At 43.5% G+C, this 18775-nt stretch overlaps 1 protein-coding gene across 1 annotated transcript in view; it reads left to right on the forward strand.

Annotated features, from left to right (window-relative positions):
- The first annotated feature begins 818 nt into the window (after window positions 1-818).
- The window catches only part of PARP14 (poly(ADP-ribose) polymerase family member 14), a 53767-nt gene continuing 35810 nt past the window's right edge, over window positions 819-18775 (forward strand). The window contains exons 1-12 of the mRNA XM_081211979.1: window positions 819-1261; window positions 3174-3307; window positions 4279-4312; window positions 4516-4713; window positions 6090-6359; window positions 7831-8067; window positions 9500-11766; window positions 12380-12610; window positions 13221-13442; window positions 15102-15183; window positions 17287-17436; window positions 18372-18434. Coding sequence (XP_081068105.1) covers window positions 1066-1261; window positions 3174-3307; window positions 4279-4312; window positions 4516-4713; window positions 6090-6359; window positions 7831-8067; window positions 9500-11766; window positions 12380-12610; window positions 13221-13442; window positions 15102-15183; window positions 17287-17436; window positions 18372-18434 — 4084 coding nt within the window. The 5' untranslated portion in view covers window positions 819-1065. The remainder of the gene's footprint in view (window positions 1262-3173; window positions 3308-4278; window positions 4313-4515; window positions 4714-6089; window positions 6360-7830; window positions 8068-9499; window positions 11767-12379; window positions 12611-13220; window positions 13443-15101; window positions 15184-17286; window positions 17437-18371; window positions 18435-18775) is intronic.

Here is an 18775-nt window from a genome sequence, read left to right on the forward strand (position 1 = left end):
TTCAAAATTGAAAATTTGGCAAGATTATTGCACTCATGCACTGAACAACTAAAATAGATTATTTCACCTGACCTTTCAGGCTGGAATCCTATATCTCCTTGACCCATTAATGACCCCCATTACCTGACCTATTAATGACGCAGCATTTAGTAAAATAAAAATCGCTCTTAATAAAGTGCTTTTCTTTAAAAAAAAGAAAAAAGGCACTACCACATGATAACTAAAAGCTCTATCAGATCAGCCAAGGAATAGCCTTGCATGTGCTTCTAATTTTCCTCTTCTTCAGAAGGGCTCACAACAAACAGTACTCTGAAATCTCTGACGCCATCTGGGGCTTTCCAAACTGAATTATTTTCATTTCCTCATTCGGCTTTCCAGCGAGCTAACTCTCCGCGGAGATAAAACAGCGGATGCGCATCTACTTAACAGTTAGTTCAAGGATGTCGATGAAGTTTGAATTTCCCCCGTATCTTTTCCCAGAGGAATAATCTGATCCTAGAGATACACTTACACGGGAGCAAATCCCATTGCATTCCGTGGGACTTACTTCTAAGTAGACATGATTGGCAAATATCACTGAGTGTTTTTTAGAAATGGATGATTCTCGGTTTCGCTCCGCCCCGTTGTAGCCTCCCCCCCCCCCCCGTTATTCTGTTAATAAGGACTGGTCAGATAAAAAGACAGGATGTTCGAACGTTTAGGTAAGGAAGATAAGACGGTAAGGTAGATTAATCTCCAAAATAAAAGGTGCCGAAGCTGCTCAAGACTACTAGAAAAAGGAGCGTCCCCCTTGTAGACCCTTTACGACGTTATTTAGTATGTGCGCTCTGCACACGTTCAGATGCCCTCCCTCCCTTAAGATAACGCGAAACTTTTCAGAAGTCAGCCGGGGACGCGAGAAACAACTTCTAAGGCTGAGCTGTCTGTGCTCAGAGCAAAATGGGAAGGCTTGAAACGGAAAGGAGGGGTTATAGTGGGAACGAAAATCGAAAGTAAAACGAGTCTGCTGCTCTCTCTCTTTGCATTTGAGCGTGAAACTACTTCCAAGCTCAGCCATTTCCCAAGATGGCTGAGAGGGAGGAGGTCTACATTTTCCCAGTTTTGGTGGAAGCGAATTGGGGCTGCAAGATTTCCAAAAGTCTGAAGAATAAGCTTTTGCTCTACTTCCAGAGTTCGAAGAGATCAGGAGGTGGAGAGTGCAAGATCCATGTGGAAGCCGGCAAGGAGGAGCGGGTAGTGGTCTGTTTCGCAGAAGAAGAAGGTGGGTTGGGGGGAGCTTGTTTGGTTCCCGACTTGTTGACAATATATGGGAGGAACTCAATATATTTATTGGGGAAAGGAAATAAATCAATCCCCATGGTGGGGCGGTGCTTTGTGGGTGTAGAAATCCGTCTGATAGGGCGCTGCGTAGTATGCGTCTACTCAGAAGTAAGCCTCAGTGAAAGTGTTTTCTGTAACAAATAAAATGCATGGCGTTCTTTTACTTTGACGTGTCCACTGCCTGCGCCCGCTGATTGAGGATGGTTCACCTTAAAAGGAGTTTTGATGACTCACTGCGAAAGATGAATATTCTTCGACTTTGTTTTAGTTAATACTGTATACAAGTCGCCAAGTTTTAGAAGGAGCCCTTCCAGTTGCAGAAATGGTGGCCTTGCAGCGGAAACGGAGAGAATAGCAGCAACCCCAGCACAGTTGTTTGTTTTTTTAAAGTATGAGAAAGAAAAACCAGGAGGCAAACAGATACCAGTACATGGTAGAGTTAGCTTATACATGCTTACGGGGGGAGTAATTTCCATGGTTCTTAATGGGGCTTCTGCATAGACATCTATAGGTTTGCCTCGAAAGAGAGGCTGAAGGTATGAAGCTCATACCAAGAACTAACTTAGTTGGTCTTTAAGGTGCTACTGGAAGGAATTTTTTTATGCTGAATTTTTTGTTTGCTTGAATAGTCTATTTGTGATTGCTTCTCAGCTTTCTTTTCCAGGAATCCATAAATGTTAAATTTCACTTCTGGTTTCTAAACTCGGGACCCTCTTACATGTTAGTTCTTTCTTTGTTTGTGGCTAGCAGTGTTCACTTCTTAAACCTGAAGTAAATAAAAAAATGTAGTATTTCACAGTGAGGGGGTGCAGCCCCTTATTTTACTAACAATATAAGGCTGTTTACAGCCCTCCCATTTAGTTTGCATCCTGAGGTTTCTCCCCACTAGTTTGGGAAGAGGTGCAGTCACTGTCCTGTTATTTCTTACAAAATCCTACATTTTATATTTATGTATTTATTTCACAACACGTACACTGCTTGATTGTAAAAAACACACACCTTCAAAGTGGTTTACAAAAGATAAAGCAGTAAAATCAAGAAAAAATTGCAACTCTACTACAAAAGTTAAAATACCACAATTTTAACTTTTATTGAGATTACAGTTACCTCAACTGTTGATTTACCTCAGCATCATTTGGATGCGTTTCTTCCCAAACCTGCTTCAATCTGAATTGAGAAAAAGAACGGCATAGCTGCAGCTGTGTCTACACAATAGTGTAGACTTATTTATTTGAGTTGCGTGGAGTTCGTGGTTTTGGGTTAAGGCAAATAAATGCATCTAAACTTCCTTTCCCTTTTTAAAATACTTAGATTTCTAAGATGTGCCATTGAACAGCATGTATCAGGATTATGTACCTCCCATTTATTTCTGCTAATATAGGTGGAGGGCTGGTAAAGATTCCCATCAGAACGCCTCTACCAGTCAGAGGCCTGGTTCTCACAAGCTAAATCATGGTTAAGTGTGAACAAGTAAGTGTGTGGGTATTTTGGCTTAGCATTGTGTCTGAACCCAGACTTGTGTGTTGCCTCACTGCAGGTAAATCATGAGCTGTAGTCAATGTTTGTTCTGTGGCTTATGACTCATGGTTTGTCTGAAGGAGACAACCCGTGAGCCTGGGTTTGGATGTAATTCTAATGCAATCCGTGGTTTGCAGGATTGGGGAAGAAGCAAATCACTTGCCATTTCCCCTCTTGAATGCCCATGTAATTGCTTGCTCACAGTTTGACTTTTTTAATGTGTGGATTAGGTGGCCCATTGGTCTGACAGTATGAGGCAGGTTTGTGATGGTATCATACGGCTAAAAGCTAAGGTTATTTTGATACAATGATGGCTTTCCTGTTTTCCGTTTTAGTGAGGCAGAGAGTCCTTAACATGAACAAGCATGAACTTGATGTGCCTGAAAAAAAGAAATTGAAGCTGGCCGTCTCCTTGCCTCCTGAGGCAGCAGCTGACGATGAGCCCCGGCAAGAACCAAATGCAAGTCCGGTAAATGTTACATGCAGTTCTACTCTGAAACTATTTGCATAGCCAAAAATCTTTTTTGCCTCTCTGCATTCTGATCACCCTAGGAGTGAATTTGCACTTGGGGAATACAGTGTATATTGCATCTAATTCCAGTAGCTACAGAGGCTGAAACGTGACACAGTGATGGAGACCATGACTAAGAAGGGGTGTATTTGTACAGTAACAGACGCTTCAGGTTACAGACTCCGCTAACCCAGAAATAGTACCTCAGGTTAAGAACTTGGCTTCAGGATGAGAACAGAAATCATGCAGCGGCGCCAGTGGGAGGCCCCATTAGCTAAAGTGTTATCTCAGGTTAAGAACAGTTTCAGGTTAAGAATGGAACTCCAGAACGAATTAAGTTCTTAACCTGAGGTACTACTGTAATGTGATGTTCAAACTCTGTCCCCGAGAACTCTAGGATTCCCTGGAACCTTATCAAGAGTTCCGTGAATATTGGGAGTAGTAGAAAAGTTTCCTGAAAGGTAGCTTGTGTTCCCACTACTGTCCTCCTTCGGTTTTTAGGGATGCGTTGGGTACATTATCAGTTGGTTGGGGTGATAGTGAGTCTCAGCAGGCCTCGCAAATGCCCTGTGTAAACTCTAGGCCCTAGCATATGTCCCGAAATCCTTTTGCAGCAGCATTCAGGGGTCTGTGGCAGGTAGTCTGGAATTTATCAACATCAGTCAGTATGGAAAGAGTTCCCTGAAGTCTTGGACATTAAAACAGCAGCTTTAAATCATATCCATACTTACTCAAAAGTAAATCCCATTATTCAATGAGACATACTCCCAGGCAGGTGTGCAGAGCACATGACTAAGGCTGACATTCGGTGTTTTCAACTCACATGGGTTTCTTGGATTGGTAGGACAGACCGTATGGAGGAATATTTCATTGTTTTACTCTGGGCAGAGGGTTTGCTTTCTGATGCCTTACTTTTGTCTTGCTTTCAGAAGCCTGTTACAGCTGAAGAACCCAAAGATCTGGGTAAGTTACTTTTAAAAATATCCTGGGAAGCAACAATGAGTTACTTTTTGTTTTTATACAAGCCTTGTAAGTATGCTTCTTTCTGGGAAAGAAGATTCAAATTCTGCTATTTGGAGAACTTTTTCTTTTTTTTAATTGGGATGGGTTTGGCTGGTTTGTAGTCAGTGTAGGAAACATTGTCTTTCTTTGCCTTTTGATTCTAGAACTTCCAAAAGATGTGCCAGAAAAGTTGGTGACCCAGGAAGAATTCAATGAAGTGGTAGTGACGCCTGTGGGGAACGAACTTGAGCTGGAGACTATAGAGATGTACTTCGAAAGTAAGAAGCACTCTGGCGGGGGCCCCATTAAGTCCTGCCTTAAAGATGGAGAACAATTCATCATCACCTTTGCAAACAAAGAAGGTATCTTTAGACAGGGCTTGTTACATATATTAGAATGGGTGGGGAACCTCAGACCCATGAGCTAAACGTGCCCCTCGGCCTCGGCCTTTTCCCAGATCACTTCCTCTCCCCAAGCCATTTTTGGTTGGCTGGAATGTAGCCTATGGAACAAAGGAATAAATTGCCTCTACTCCCCTGCTCACTTTTGCCTCTGGTCCTGCTCGCCCCTGCAGTGTGGTTTATGTGGGGCTGCCCTTGAAAACTTCAATTGGCCCTGCATTGCCGGGACTAGATGACCCTCTGGATTCCTTCCAACTGTGAAAACACAGCAGCCAGGTTACTGGCTGGAATTCCATTTAGATCTCATAACCCTTGTTTTAGAACAGCTACACTGGTTGCCAGTTCATTTCTGGGTTCAGTTCAAGGTGTTATTGTTTAAAGCCCTAAAAGACTTGGTCCTCAGATACCTGACAGACTGCCTCCTTCCCTACAGGCCCTATTGGGCGCTAAATTTGACAAAGGGAAACCTCCTGGTTGTTCTATCACCCTCACAATTTCACGCCAGCAGTGGTGGCCTGGGAGATGGCATTCTCGGTGGTGGCCCCTAACTCCCCACAGAGGTGTATCTGGCACCACCATTCTGGCAAATGCTGAAGATTCACTTTTTTACCCTGGCCTTTGACACTTGAGATGTATATTTGGAGGACTCACTTTATTTTCAGTTGTTTTTAATACATTCGTACCTTGGAAGTCGAACAGAATCTGTTCCAGAAGTCCTTTCGACTTCCAAAACGTTCGGAAAACAAAGCGCGGCTTCTGATTGGCTGCAGGAATCGGAAGCCCCGTCAGATGTCCGACTTCCAAAAGAACGTTCGCAAACCGGAACAGTCACTTCCGGGTTTGTGGCGTTTAGGAGCCAAAATGTTCGAGAACTAAGCTGTTCGAAAACCAAGGTACAACTGTACTGTATTTCAGTTGTTGTGATATGCCTTGAGATCTTAGGTGGAAGGGCTGATAATAAATTATAATAGTAATAACAACAACACCACTGATATTTTATGTAACCTGCCCTGGGCTCAACAGGCTGCTAGTATGAATAATGAATAAATTAAGCAAGTGTTTATTCTCCATTTTAAACCATCACCTACCGTGAGCCTTGGTGATGAGAGGGTGCGAAAATACAATAACCACCTTAAATATTTTCTCCACATGCTGGGCCAGAAGCTTGAAATGGGATCTTGAGCTGAAGGAGCATGGTGTGAGGAGGCAGGGAATGTGTACACATCAAGAATATGCCGACACTGTCCAGAATAATAAGGTTTTTCTAGTGGGTGATATTTTGTTCAGGTACCTGGAATATGAGGTTGTCATTATTCTTTGTGCTTCTTTCCAACTAGATGCTCAGGAAGTTTTGAAAAGAGAGAGTCACGTAGTAAATAAAACTGCACTTCAAGTCAGACAGCCCCAGCAGGAGACCGCCCAAGCTGCGTCGCAAATGTCGGCTTCTCTCGCTGTTGTTCAGAATGATTTGCAAGAGCCCGTAGAAGAATGCATGCTAGTTCTGTTGGTAGAAAACACCAGTGGCTTATCAGAATCGGACAAGGATTTCACTGTGGAAATTTTGCCGGAGCTCAGTGCTGCTGTACTCAGTTTCATCAAGCCTATAGGTAAGAGAGAGAATGGATAAAAGGTACTAAATAAGGTCTCCTCCCCGCCCCCCTTTTAAAGGAGCCAGGCAATTGGAAAAGGAAAGGAAAACGGGTTTCTTCTCAGCGTTGAACTTGTTGGAACTTGCCCCATAGTGTTTAACTTAGGAATAGGGCACAGGTGGACCTCTAGATGTAGCTGGTCTCAAGTCCCTTCAGCCCAGCCAGGGATGATGGGAGCTGCAGTCCAGTAATATCTGGAGGGCCACAGGTTCCCTATCCCTAGCTGATGTGATGGTGCTCTGGTAATGGCAAGCCCTTGAGAGTTTCCCTTCTGAAACTCAGCAAGTGTCTAAAACCTTTGCTTCGTTCAAGCATGCGGGTTCCCTCCTGAGACAGTGCTTGCCACCTGCCATGTTTAGAAATGCTTGTGTTAAAAATAACATCCTTAAATTTATCTACCACCGCCTAATGCATCAGTGCACCTTTTTGTCTGTTCGAAAGCTTAAAAAAATTGTGTTTAGCCCAGGCCTGCCAAGCTTTTAGCCCCGTAGATGTTGCGGAACTACAGTTCCCATCATCCCTGGCTGTTGTACATGCTTGCTGGGGCTGAGCAACATCTGAAGGGCCAAATGTTCCCCACCCTTGAACTCACCGATGCATTGGTTGAATGTTGCAGCTCCTGGTGTGATGCTTCTGAATGCATGTGTTTGCTTGGCAACTCTAGATTGTCCTGTCTGTATGACAAGAGTTGTGCCATACTGGGTATATCAAGAAGACACATGGTCTTTCTTTTGGTTTGCATTAATTTTGCCATCACAAAGGCAGCAGAGGAGGGAAAGGTTCTGTCGCTACAGTCATCCTGGCCATATGAACAGAAGGGTAATTGAAGGAAGATACAGTGAGCCTAATCAGAATTGTTCCTTGGGGATGTGAATTTGGAACTGGAATGAGATACAAGAAGAGGAGATGGGGAAGACAAGGTGAAATCCTGTGCAGTGGAGAGAAATAATGGGAATAGATTGAAGATGTGAGTGACTGCACCTTGGGGCAGCTTTGTGAATACTCAGTAAAGGTAAAGGGTAAAGGGACCCCTGACCATTAGGTCTAGTCTTGACTGACTCTGGGGTTGCGCGCTCATCTCGCTCTATAGGCCGAGGGAGCCAGCGTTTGTCCACAGACAGCTTCCGGGTCATGTGACTAAGCCGCTTCTGGCGAACCAGAGCAACACATGGAAACGCCGTTTACCTTCCCGCCGGAGCGGTACCTATTTATCTACTTGCACTTTGATGTGCTTTCGAACTGCTAGGTTGGCAGGAGCAGGGACCGAGCAACAGGAGCTCACCCCGTTGCGGGGATTCAAACCGCCGACCTTCTGATTGGCAAGCCCTAGGCTCTGTGGTTTAACCCAAAGCGCCACCCGTGTCCCAGAATACTCAGTACACATAGTTAATTGTGTTGCTTACTGCTATTTCTTTAAATTCTCTTTTAGAAATAGACCAATTTATCAAAGACTTCAATCAGTACCATAGGGCTAAGCAATTACACATTTCTGCACATTCTCTGGAGGTGACGAAAAGCATTCTGGTAGAAGACATCCCACCTCGCATCTCTCAGGACTTCATCAGTGTCTATTTTGAAAGCAAGAAGCATGGAGGTGGACCAGTGTCAGATGTCAACTACCTTCAGGAAGAGAATTCGGCTGTGGTTACTTTTCAGGATAGCAAAGGTAATTTGTACTACTTAATAAGGTGGGCTCATAATCCTGGATTATTGCAAATAGCAGGGTAATAATCATTGTGATCAATGTATTTTGGTGGTAATCAGGTGGCTTGTAGGCAGAGAAGGTAGGAAGAACAATAAAACATCAACTTGCCTAGCTGACTTTTGGGAAGAGAATGAAGTACAATATGCAGCAAGATTCCCTAAGTACCAAATTACAAACATCAGAAAAAACCAAAAAATATGAAAATATACTTGTAATGTATTCAATAAGCTTATGAAAACATAAATAAACATTAATGCAAATGGGACAATTAACAACACACCATGGAACAATGGTTACGGATCTGTTTTTATGAATAAGTCATTTTCACATATGACCCAATAATCTTAAAATTTTGGGAAGAGTATGTTCAACAAATTGCTCATGTGCATCAACGGCAGAATAAGTCTCTTAACTGAGCAGCTTTCTTGTATATAACAGCCTATTAATAATGTCATGGTATGAACAAATAAAATAAATACTTGAGCACATTGAAGGTACAGTGTATTTTCATATTTGTGGGTCTTTCTGTTGTTTTTGTAATTCTTAGAAGAGAAAAGTTTGCCAAGCTGACATTGGCTGTGGTTATGCATCTCACTAAGCCATGGTTTCATGAATTTTCTCTCATGAGCAAACAAGCCACAGTTGTTTCTCCAACCTCATTTGCAATGAGGTTTGAGAGGCTGTTCTAGGTCTTCTGAATATAATATAGGAAAACAGCCAGAGTTGCCAATATGGCCTGTCCATGCAAAAGCCACTAAGCCCTATTGAATGCTTCTAAGTAAACATACCTAGGATTGCATTGTAATAATTTATCCTAGGCTATACGGTATTTGTTTGTGGAACTGATGTATTAGGAGAAACGCAGCTCATTCCTTGAGTTTAGTCTTGAGTGTAGTCGTTTTGATTGCAAACCGGGGGCACAAAACAAAATACAACCCTCTTCTTTGGAAACTTTACCAGCTTTAGTTTGAGAGAACCTGGAGAAGGTAGGAAATTTGAAAGCAATAGTGATGAAGGTGTTGGCAGGGCTGGTGGAGGAAAGCAGGCTGGAGTGACACAACTAGGTGTGGCTGAAGGAACAAGCAGGTGGATATTTGACCCTTCTGACAGAAATCAGAAACTCTTCCAGAAAGTGAAATGGTCACAGGGAAGGCAACTGGAAGTGATCCTGAGCAGTCTTGGCATCTGAAGGAGGGAAGAGAAACCCTCTGGCCATGTGGGGTGACGATTAAATTACATTATTGAACTCTGTCCAAGTCTAATGTGGTGTGGAGGGGGCTATGCAGTGCAGAGCAGTAAGTGTTGGGTTACGTGGAGGGAGTTGCACGCTAATCTGGACTTGATCATGTTGTATTTATGGTAGTTGTGTCTCTTCTTTCTCTCTTTTTTAAAGATGTAACTACCGTCTTGAAGCGGAAGCATTCTTTTAACAGCGTGCCAGTTCTTGTCCACCCATACTATGCCTCTTTGGGAGCAGCTCTCTACGGGAAAGAGAGATCACAAATTAGGATGCCGGACCCAATCGGACTGCCGATAGATCCCTACCACTGGCAATTTTTACAGCAGAATCCACAGGGACTTGAGGAAATCAGCCGTGCAATGGCAGGTTGCTATTGTGAGGTTGAGTGGCCTGCTAGGCATTGTTCACACCCAGAAATTACCCTGCGCCCTTCTCTTGCCTTATCTAAGCAGAAAAGCTTCCTGGTCAAGACCTGGCAAGAAAATGTTTCTACCCGTTTGACACAGTTCCTGTCCAAGCAGAAGGTTGCCAAGTGTGTATTGAATGCTGAAATCTGGGAAGCCATAAGAAATAACATAGTAAAAGATGACATTTGGATCTTGCCCGATATTGCAAAGGGGATAGTTGTCTTGGTTGGGGCACCAGAAGCTGTCAGGTGCTTGGAGGAGGAAATGCAGGTGCTCATTGAAAAAGCTGCTAAAAAGATTGAAAGAGAGAAGCAAACAATACAGGCAACTGTTCCTGTTGTTGCTGGAAAATACACTATTTTAAACAATGTTGGACTGCAGGATAGTATTCACATGGAGTACCCAGATCTAAAGATTGCATATGACGCTTCCAAAGGACTTATAACACTGCATGGTGTAGCTGCTGAAGTTTTTAAAATAAAAAGTGACATTTTTGAAAGGATATCCCGCATGGACCAACGATATGTTGATGTTCATCCTTACATTCTTCTTTTTATGCAACATGTAGATAATGAACATCTATCACAACTCTTGTTTTGGTCCAAAAAGATCAATGCATTCTATGAGCTTGAGGGGAAGGCAGTTCTACTGATTGGGGCAGCTCGCCAGGACCTTCAACGGGCTGAGGAAGAAATGAAGACGAAGCTGACCTGCAAATGTGTTGAACTGGAGGACAACTCGATTCTCAGAAAGAGAGAGTGGAAAGAACTGACCAACAGTTTGTGCAAGATTGTACAACTGAATAATTGTTCAAGTGAAACCATCAGAATTCAGGAGATGGAGGATCAAATAGTGATTGCAGGCTATTTCGAAGATGTAGGCAGTGCCTATCAGAAGATCTTTGATTTTGTTGACAGAAACACAAAAATACAAAAAACCATCAGGACTAAATCTACAGCAGTTACAATGTATGTGGAAGAGGAGAAGCGTAATAGTTGGCTTAAATTGGAGCAGCAAGGCATAACAATCCGTTTTGGCACGCAGGCAAATCGCAGGCTGATTTCCCTGGAAGGACCCCGGGTAGAAGTCCTGAAGGGACTTGAGCTCTTTCAAAACACCCTGTCCTCTCTGTATTGTACTAAAATGGTAATAGATAAACCAGGAGCCAAAGAATTCTTCAAGGAACAAGAACATTTATATGTTGCTGGTGCCAAACAACAATTTAACTGTTTGATCAGGATTCAGGAAAGCTCAGAAGTAAGTGAAGAGGAGGGCGGAGATGTGAATAGACCTGAAGAAAAGAGACTGCCAAGCTGCGAAGTTAGGCTAGAAGATGGCATCGTAGTAGCAGTTCATAAGGGTGACTTGACCCGTTACTCGGTTGATGTTGTGGTCAATGCATCCAATGAAGACCTGAAGCACATTGGTGGCCTTGCATATGCGCTCTTAAAAGCGGCTGGCCCACAGCTGCAAAGTGAGTGCGACGACCTAGTCAGGAAGTATGGATGTTTGAAGCCTGGCCGTGCAGTTAGAACACGTGCTTGGAATCTTCCATGTAAAGAATTGATCCATGCAGTTGGGCCGAGGTGGAACCATTCAGAAAAAGAGAAATGTACCCAACAGTTAAAGGAAGCTGTGAAGCAAAGCTTAAACCTGGCAGAAACATATAGCCATCGCTCTATAGCCATCCCTGCCATAAGCTCTGGGATTTTTGGATTTCCATTAGACGAGTGTGCCCATACCATTGTAACATCCATTAAGGAACACTTGGAAGAAACCTCTGGGAGTGGCTGCCTAAAAGAGATACTCCTTGTGGACTCTAACGAAAATACCGTTCGGGCACTGTCAGAAGCTTTGAATGAAATATTCACAGACACACTGCCCCCATCTAAGTCTTCCTTAACCTCCAAAACTAAGAGCCACGCTACAAAGAGTAGGAAAGAACCTCAAGAAATAACTACGGCTGAAGGTGTGAAAATAGTACTACAGAAAAAGGGAATTGAAGACTCCACAGTAAGTTGCTGCTGCAGTTTTTTCAAACTCCTTTTTAAATAGTGTAGAGTGGACTAAATGGTCAATGCAATTAAAATAAAATCTGCTTCAGTGCAGTTAATTAGAAAAGCACAAAGGTGACAAAACAAAGGAGATTATAGAATCATAGACTCAAAAATTGTGAAGTTGGAAGGGACTCTTCTGCTCTTAGTGACCCTGCATAGTAGCAATGTGTCTGTACTGCAATATGTATGAATTGAAGCTTGCTTACACCATTATTGGCCTAGGTGCCACAGAGTAAAATTACAGAATCTCCACAAATGTCTTCTTTCCCATCCCCTACAATAGTTAATGGCTTTTGCAACTTCTTGATTTTGAGTGTGTCAGTTCTTAATGATAGTTAAAGCTGGTAGAATTCTTTGCAACTTCTAACATTTCCCCTCTGTGTTGGAAGTCTAAGAACATCTGGAGGGTTGCAGGTTTTCCATCTCTGCACAGACGGGCAGGCAGATAAGTGGACCTCACTTTGCTGTGTTGGGGGTGGGGTCACTCTGGTGGCGTTGGCAACGAGGGCTGGGCTGGTGTCCCCTGCCATCATGTGCTATTCCTGGCTTTTCTTTCTCCCTTTTTTTAGGCAAATGTAATTGTCAACAGCGTTTCCAGAGACCTGCAGCTGGACAAAGGCCCGCTCTCCAAGGCTCTGCTTGCCCGAGCAGGAATGGAACTCCAGGAGCAATTGACTAAAGAAGGCCAAGGAAAGGACATCAAAGAAGGATGTGTGTTGAAAACAAATGGCTATGCTCTGGGTTGCTTTCATGTGCTGCATGCCCATTTGCCTTCTTGGAATCAGGGTAAAAAATCTAAGGTATGGCTTTATACTACCGCCCAATGCAGTGGTGACTGGTTTCCATTGGGAGTGCTGGGGCAGAATGTGGGCAAGCCGACAGAAAGTGGAGCTGGAGTCAATGGCAGGCCGAGCCCACCCTCCTGCCTGCTGCGTTCTACAAGGGCAGCACTAAGGCTGAAGAGGGGGAAACTGTAAGGTGGTGGCACTAGGGGTTGCTTGTGAGGGAGAAGGCAGGCAGGGGGGGAGCTGGCCGCAAGCAGACTGAGGTTGGAGGGCACTACTGCCATTTTCCCCAATGGACCAGCTTCCACTAGTCAAGTGTTCAGAAAAACTGACTGGAGATGTGTTATGCTCCAATTTCAGTTGAATAGCTGCCTTCAGCCCATCCAGATTTAGATGTTTTTCATCTTGCTGGTTTGGGGAAGTTCAGCACCGACCTATTCAACTCACACGCATTTCCTTTTATCTGGATTAATTCAGCTGTGCTGGCTGTCTTGGAAAGAGTTGCATTCAAACAACTAATTTGATTTGTCTTGGGAACCATTTAATGGCAGATATTTAGAAGATGCTACCTGTCAAGAAACGCTTAAACTGCAGGTTCTAAAATGTTTCCTTTTCCGGCCTCCAGATCCTGGGAGAGATTGTTGAAGAATGTCTGGAAACCACTGAGCAGCTTTCTCTGAATTCCATCGCGATCCCAGCCATTGGGACGGGTAACCTACAATTTCCCAAGCAGTTTGTTGCTAAAGCAATGTTCGACGAGGTGTTCAAATTCAGTCGGAAAGCGAATCCCCGCTCTCTTAAAGAAGTTCATTTTGTTCTGCATCCGAGTGATACGGATACCATCAAGGTAACTATCATTTTTGCAGCATCCCTTTTGTTAAAGACAGCTATTTGATATTAAAGATAGCTTTAGAAGATCCTAAGTGTTACAGGAGCAGTTTCTCTCTCCCCCCACAAAAAAATCAGATCCAGCATGTCCCTCAAAATATGAAGCTTCTCCTCCTTGTATGGCCAATGTGTTATCTTGCTCCTATATTGTACATTAACACAGAGACAGTGAGGCAGAAAAGCTGGCTGGGACAATCTGCATCAATGAAATTACTGCCTCAGTGCAAGAAAAAATCCTCTTCCAGTTTGATGATATCCCTAACATCATCCTACCTGTTCTACTTTCCTCAACTAGGTGATATAGGCTAGATCGCAAATACTCAAGTGCCGCATAGAAATGTGACCCCCTGCCCACCAAATGTGTTTTTTGTGGCTTCTTCTCCTTAGACGGGGGTAACCAGTGCAGTGTCCTCATGAAGTTGTTGGACTCCAACTCCCATCAGCCCCAGCCATCATGACCAATGGTTAGGGACGATGAGAGTTGTAGTCCAATAACATCTGAAGAACAGCACATGAGCTACTCTAGTCCTAGGAAAATGGAGGGAAGGAGAATTTCACTGAAACTGCAGGATAGCCTTTGTCAACTGGTGCCCTTCAGATATTTTGGACCACAACTGATTGGAGCTGTAGTTCAGAACATCTGGACAACACTCGGTTGGCAGAGGCAGCTGTCAGAAAGCATAGCAAATTTGATGTCAGTCAGTTATTTCTCAGTGCTGGATTGGTTGGGAAGTGAAACAAATGGGCACTGAAGCTATGCAGCTTGCTTATTTGGACCATTCGATACCCTCTGCTTAGGGTTAGATGCTACAAAAAAATGCAGCCCACGTCTAGTGTATTGTCAAAAGTGGGTCTTGCTTGAGTAGTATTTGCAAACAGCTTTTCTGCTTTACAAAAGCTGGTTCCTTTGCACCATAAATCACTGGAAAGGAACCTCTGGCTCACTGGTGTAAATTAATCCTAGCAGGTGTCCCAATTTTGCCTATTATGAAGTCTCTTTCTCCCATCCACCCCCTGTCCTGATGTCAGGTAAAGATGCAGCTTCAAAGGAATAGTTGTGCTCCTGATTGTTCCTTGGCAAGTGGGGCTTGTATACAATGCCTTTTGAATTTTGACACCAAATGGGAGTTTCTGATCAGGAACTCTGTGGAGTGTAGCCAAGTCATGCGGAAAGCAGGCCCTGCTGTAATTTCAAGCCCTGCTGGGAAGGGTTACCCTCCTGCTCCATGCAGGGCTTGAGGTTGTCATAGCTGATCATCAGTGACTCATAGTGCATATGTGCATATGTTTATTTGGCACAATATTTCTGCTTCTGCTAGTTATGCAGACAACAAGAATGCGTTAAACACACACACCAAGTCCTACCCACCTTCATGAAAGAGACTTAAACTTTAGAGGCAATGCCGATACTCTTTCAAACCTCTCATCTAAACAGTTAAAAGGTAAACATGGCTTCATAATTTCAACAGAATGACTGCAAAGGCAGTGATGTTCCAGAAGAAATACCACATGGCACCCTTCTTGTCTCTTCCTGATAATGTGTTCATTGTAACGAAACCCTAAAAGCCTGCTTGAAGTTTTAGCCTGTTTTTATTGTGGATTTCCCCCCCTCCTCTAGGCATTTACAGATGAATTAAACAACAGGCTGAATCCCAGCCAAACAAATATAGTACCTGACAGCTCCCAACAGCTAGGTCAAGGTAAATCTTCTTGTTTTCAGAAAATCCCACCAGCCCCTGCAAAAACAAAAAGCAAAACGTTTGGAGCTTGGCCCAGAAATATTGGGAATTCTGGAATCTCCTAATGAGGAAGAAAAGCTGGCAGAGCTGAGGAAAGCTGCAGGAAACATTTTGGTTTTCATGTAAAATAAGGGAGAAGATGAGCCAGTATATATTTATTCTCTCTACATAGGCCAGTAGCCAAATAGCAGCAGAGCTAGTCGTATGTGCATATTTTTCATCCCATGTGCCATGTGACAAACTGCATTTTGAAATGGGACGCTCAGAAAGTACTTTTGTGATATGTTGTGCCCTTAGAACAGGAAAAGCTCACAGGTTCCACTGGGCTACTACAAGCATCTTGTGTGAACCTACAGCAGCTCTTTGGAATCCTGGCCATGACTCTAGCGGTGAAGTTAGTCCCAATAAGCAGTGTGTGAAGTAAACTCAGGTAGCAGTGAGTCTTGCTAGGTATCCACCCCTCCACTTTTCTCTTCTATGGCATGATTTGTGAGAAGCCACCTTCTGCTTCAAACTAATACCATTTTATGCCCAGGACTGGGAAAACTCCATCTTTTCCCATTGTGGATTCTAGCAAAAGAAATAAAAATGATTTTATTTAACTCAGGGACTGGATGCTTTCAACCTTGTAGTACCTTGGTTCTCAGTCTTAATCTGTTCCAGATGTTCGTTCCAAAACCAAAGCATTCCAAAACCAAGGCGCGCTTTCCCATAGAAAGTAGTGCAAAACAGATTACCGTATTTTTCGCCCTATAGGGCGCACCTACTTTTTTTGGGGGGGGGGGAATAAAGAAAAAAAAATATTCCCCCCCCCGGCGCAGGGCTGGGGCAGGGGAAGCCCGAGCTTCCCCCGACCCCAGCCCCCAGAATAGGCTACTATCTGCAAGCCTTCCCCCACCAGCCCCGACAAGCTCTGGGAGTATTCCCTACCTCCCGCAGAAGTCACACGCTCTTTAAAGGGGCTGTGCAGCTTCTACTGGCTTTTCTAGGAGATGGGGGAACACACACATTTCCCCTTCATTTTTGGAGGGGGAAAAGTGTGTCCTATAGGGCGAAAAATACGGTAATCCATTCTAGACTTTTTAAAACAACCCCAAAATAGAAATTTAACATGAATTTACTATCCAATGAGACCATTGATCCATAAAGTCAAAGCAATAAGCAATGTACTGTACTATGAAATAAATAAGACAGTATTTTAGATGATAAAAATTTAAATTAATTTTTTTTCTTACCTGCACTGATGATAGTCATTGTTTGGATGCGGGGCTTTTATCTATTTCTGCAGTCATACAATCAATCCATCAGTAGCTGAACTGGGTTCCAGACAGTCACAAAAACAAATTAACTGAAAAAGCCTCAAAAACAAAAACACAAAATAACACAAAATAAATAGCAAAAACAAAAGCACCAAACTTAATACATTCCGGAAGTCTGTTTGACTTCCAAAATGTCCGAAAACCACAGCACAGCTTCTGATTGGTGCAGGCGCCCCGGAAACAATAGCCGTCAACCACATTGGATGTTTGGCTTCCAAAAAATGTTCTAAAGCTGGAACACTTACTTCTGAGTTTTTGGTGTTTGGGAACCAAGGTGTTTGAGAACCAAGGTACCACTGTACTGGGTCAGAGAAGAGAAAAATGAGACTGCATGTGCCTGAGGCTTGATGTTGCTCATTCATGACCAGTGATGGCAATGTGGTACCCTCCAGATGTTGTTGGACTAAAGCTTTTACCAGCTCCAGCCAACATGGGTGTTGGGATGATGGGTTTTGTAGTTCATCCACACCTGGAGGCAACTGCATTACTTACCCCTGTGCTACGACTATGCCTACTTTTGAAAAGCTCCAGTGTCTAATGGGGACCAAATTGGATTCAATCTGTGCTGCTTTTATTCAATTCAAAGTCCTGACTGGGGTGAAAGCTTTATTAAAATGATGAACTGAGGACAAAGAGTCATCTCCTGAAAAGCATTGGGTGGATACGTAAATATCCTACGGCTAAATGCTTAGGAGAATGGGAGCCAAATATATAGACATTTATCTCTTTCTTTTCCCCTTTACAGCTTCCTTTGGGAGTATTTCATCGCCAAAGTCTGGAGTTCATAAAATGCAGATTGGCTCAGTTCTGTTGCAGGTGGAATGTGGAGATATCACCCAAGAAACCACAGATGCTATAGTGAACATAACCAATACCACGTTTGATCTTAAAGTTGGTATGTTACAAAACCTATGAGGTCATTCCCCGGAACCTGTCTGTCTGTAATTGGTATATATGCCTGGGTGTACTCCCTCCAACCTTACCATTCCAGTATTGATAAGCGAGTGCCTTGTTCGTAGCTATGTGTCTAATTCAGTTGAAAGGAATGATGTTTGTTCTAGTTTTGGAATAAAGTCCCATAGCTGGCAGAGGCATGTGATACACATGACATATTCCACATAACCCCCGTGCTCCACACACAGCTATGTGCTGTACAGAAAAAGAAGCAACTGTGTGTATGCTTTGACATCAATAGAAAGCCTCAGCCATTCTGTTCTTGGCGATCCCATTGTGGTCGAAAAATTGCCCTGGGATATCCTGAGCTTTCCTACCCCAGTATAGCTTGGTCTTCAGTATCATTCTGCAGATGCAGATGTGTAATAAAATGCTTGTTTCCATATGAGCAGTAGAGAGCTGGACCACAAAGCAGAGCCTTGACTTTGCTTCCAGTTCCTCACCAGGCACCTGATTGTTATCTATCATGGGAATGTTCCTTTTACAGTCATACCTTGAGTTGAAGTAGCTTCTGGATAAGTATTTTTGGGTTGCGCACTGCGGCAACCTGGAAGTAATGGAGCGTGTTACTTCCGGATTTTGCCGTATGCACAGACAGTCAAAATGACGTCACACGCATGCGCAGAAGCGGCAAATCGCGACCTGTGCATGCGCAAATGTGGGTTGTGTTCACTTCTGGATGTGAACGGGGCTCCGGAACGGATCCCGTTCGCATCCAGAAGTACCACTCTATACTGAATTCAGTTATGCATGCATGCTACCTTCATAGGAACTTAGTTAAGGCTATATGTGCAGGTATCTTTTGCTGTATGTGGGATGTTAATCTTTACAGGTAATCTTATTTTCTCAGAGAAATGTAATTTTTATTTATTTAAGGTGTTTCCAAAGCAATTCTGGATGGAGCTGGACCAGGGATGGAACAGGAATGTGCTCAACTAGGTACAAATCTACTTTTTACATAAGCAGGGGGGGGGGTTTCGTTCCCCTCCCCACCGCTGCCCAGCACTGGTGGTCAGTAGTGAATGCCAACAACTTTCTTGATCTTTGAAGCATGAGTAGTTACAGGCCAGTGAAACATGTTAAATGCTGTTTATGCCCGAAGATAACTGAGAGTGACTGTTGCTCATTTGTTACTTTGCACTTCCCTGCTCCTTAATTGATCCTCAACAAGTTATTGGATCTTAACTGTATACAGCCAGTACAAAAGTAGTGTCTGTGATTTGGCAGGAAATTGCATGTTGGTCATCCACATGGCTATGAAGTGTCTCATTTCATTTAGC

Source organism: Podarcis bocagei, assembly GCF_964188305.1.
Source record: "Podarcis bocagei genome assembly, chromosome: 1".
NCBI lineage: Eukaryota > Metazoa > Chordata > Lepidosauria > Squamata > Lacertidae > Podarcis > Podarcis bocagei.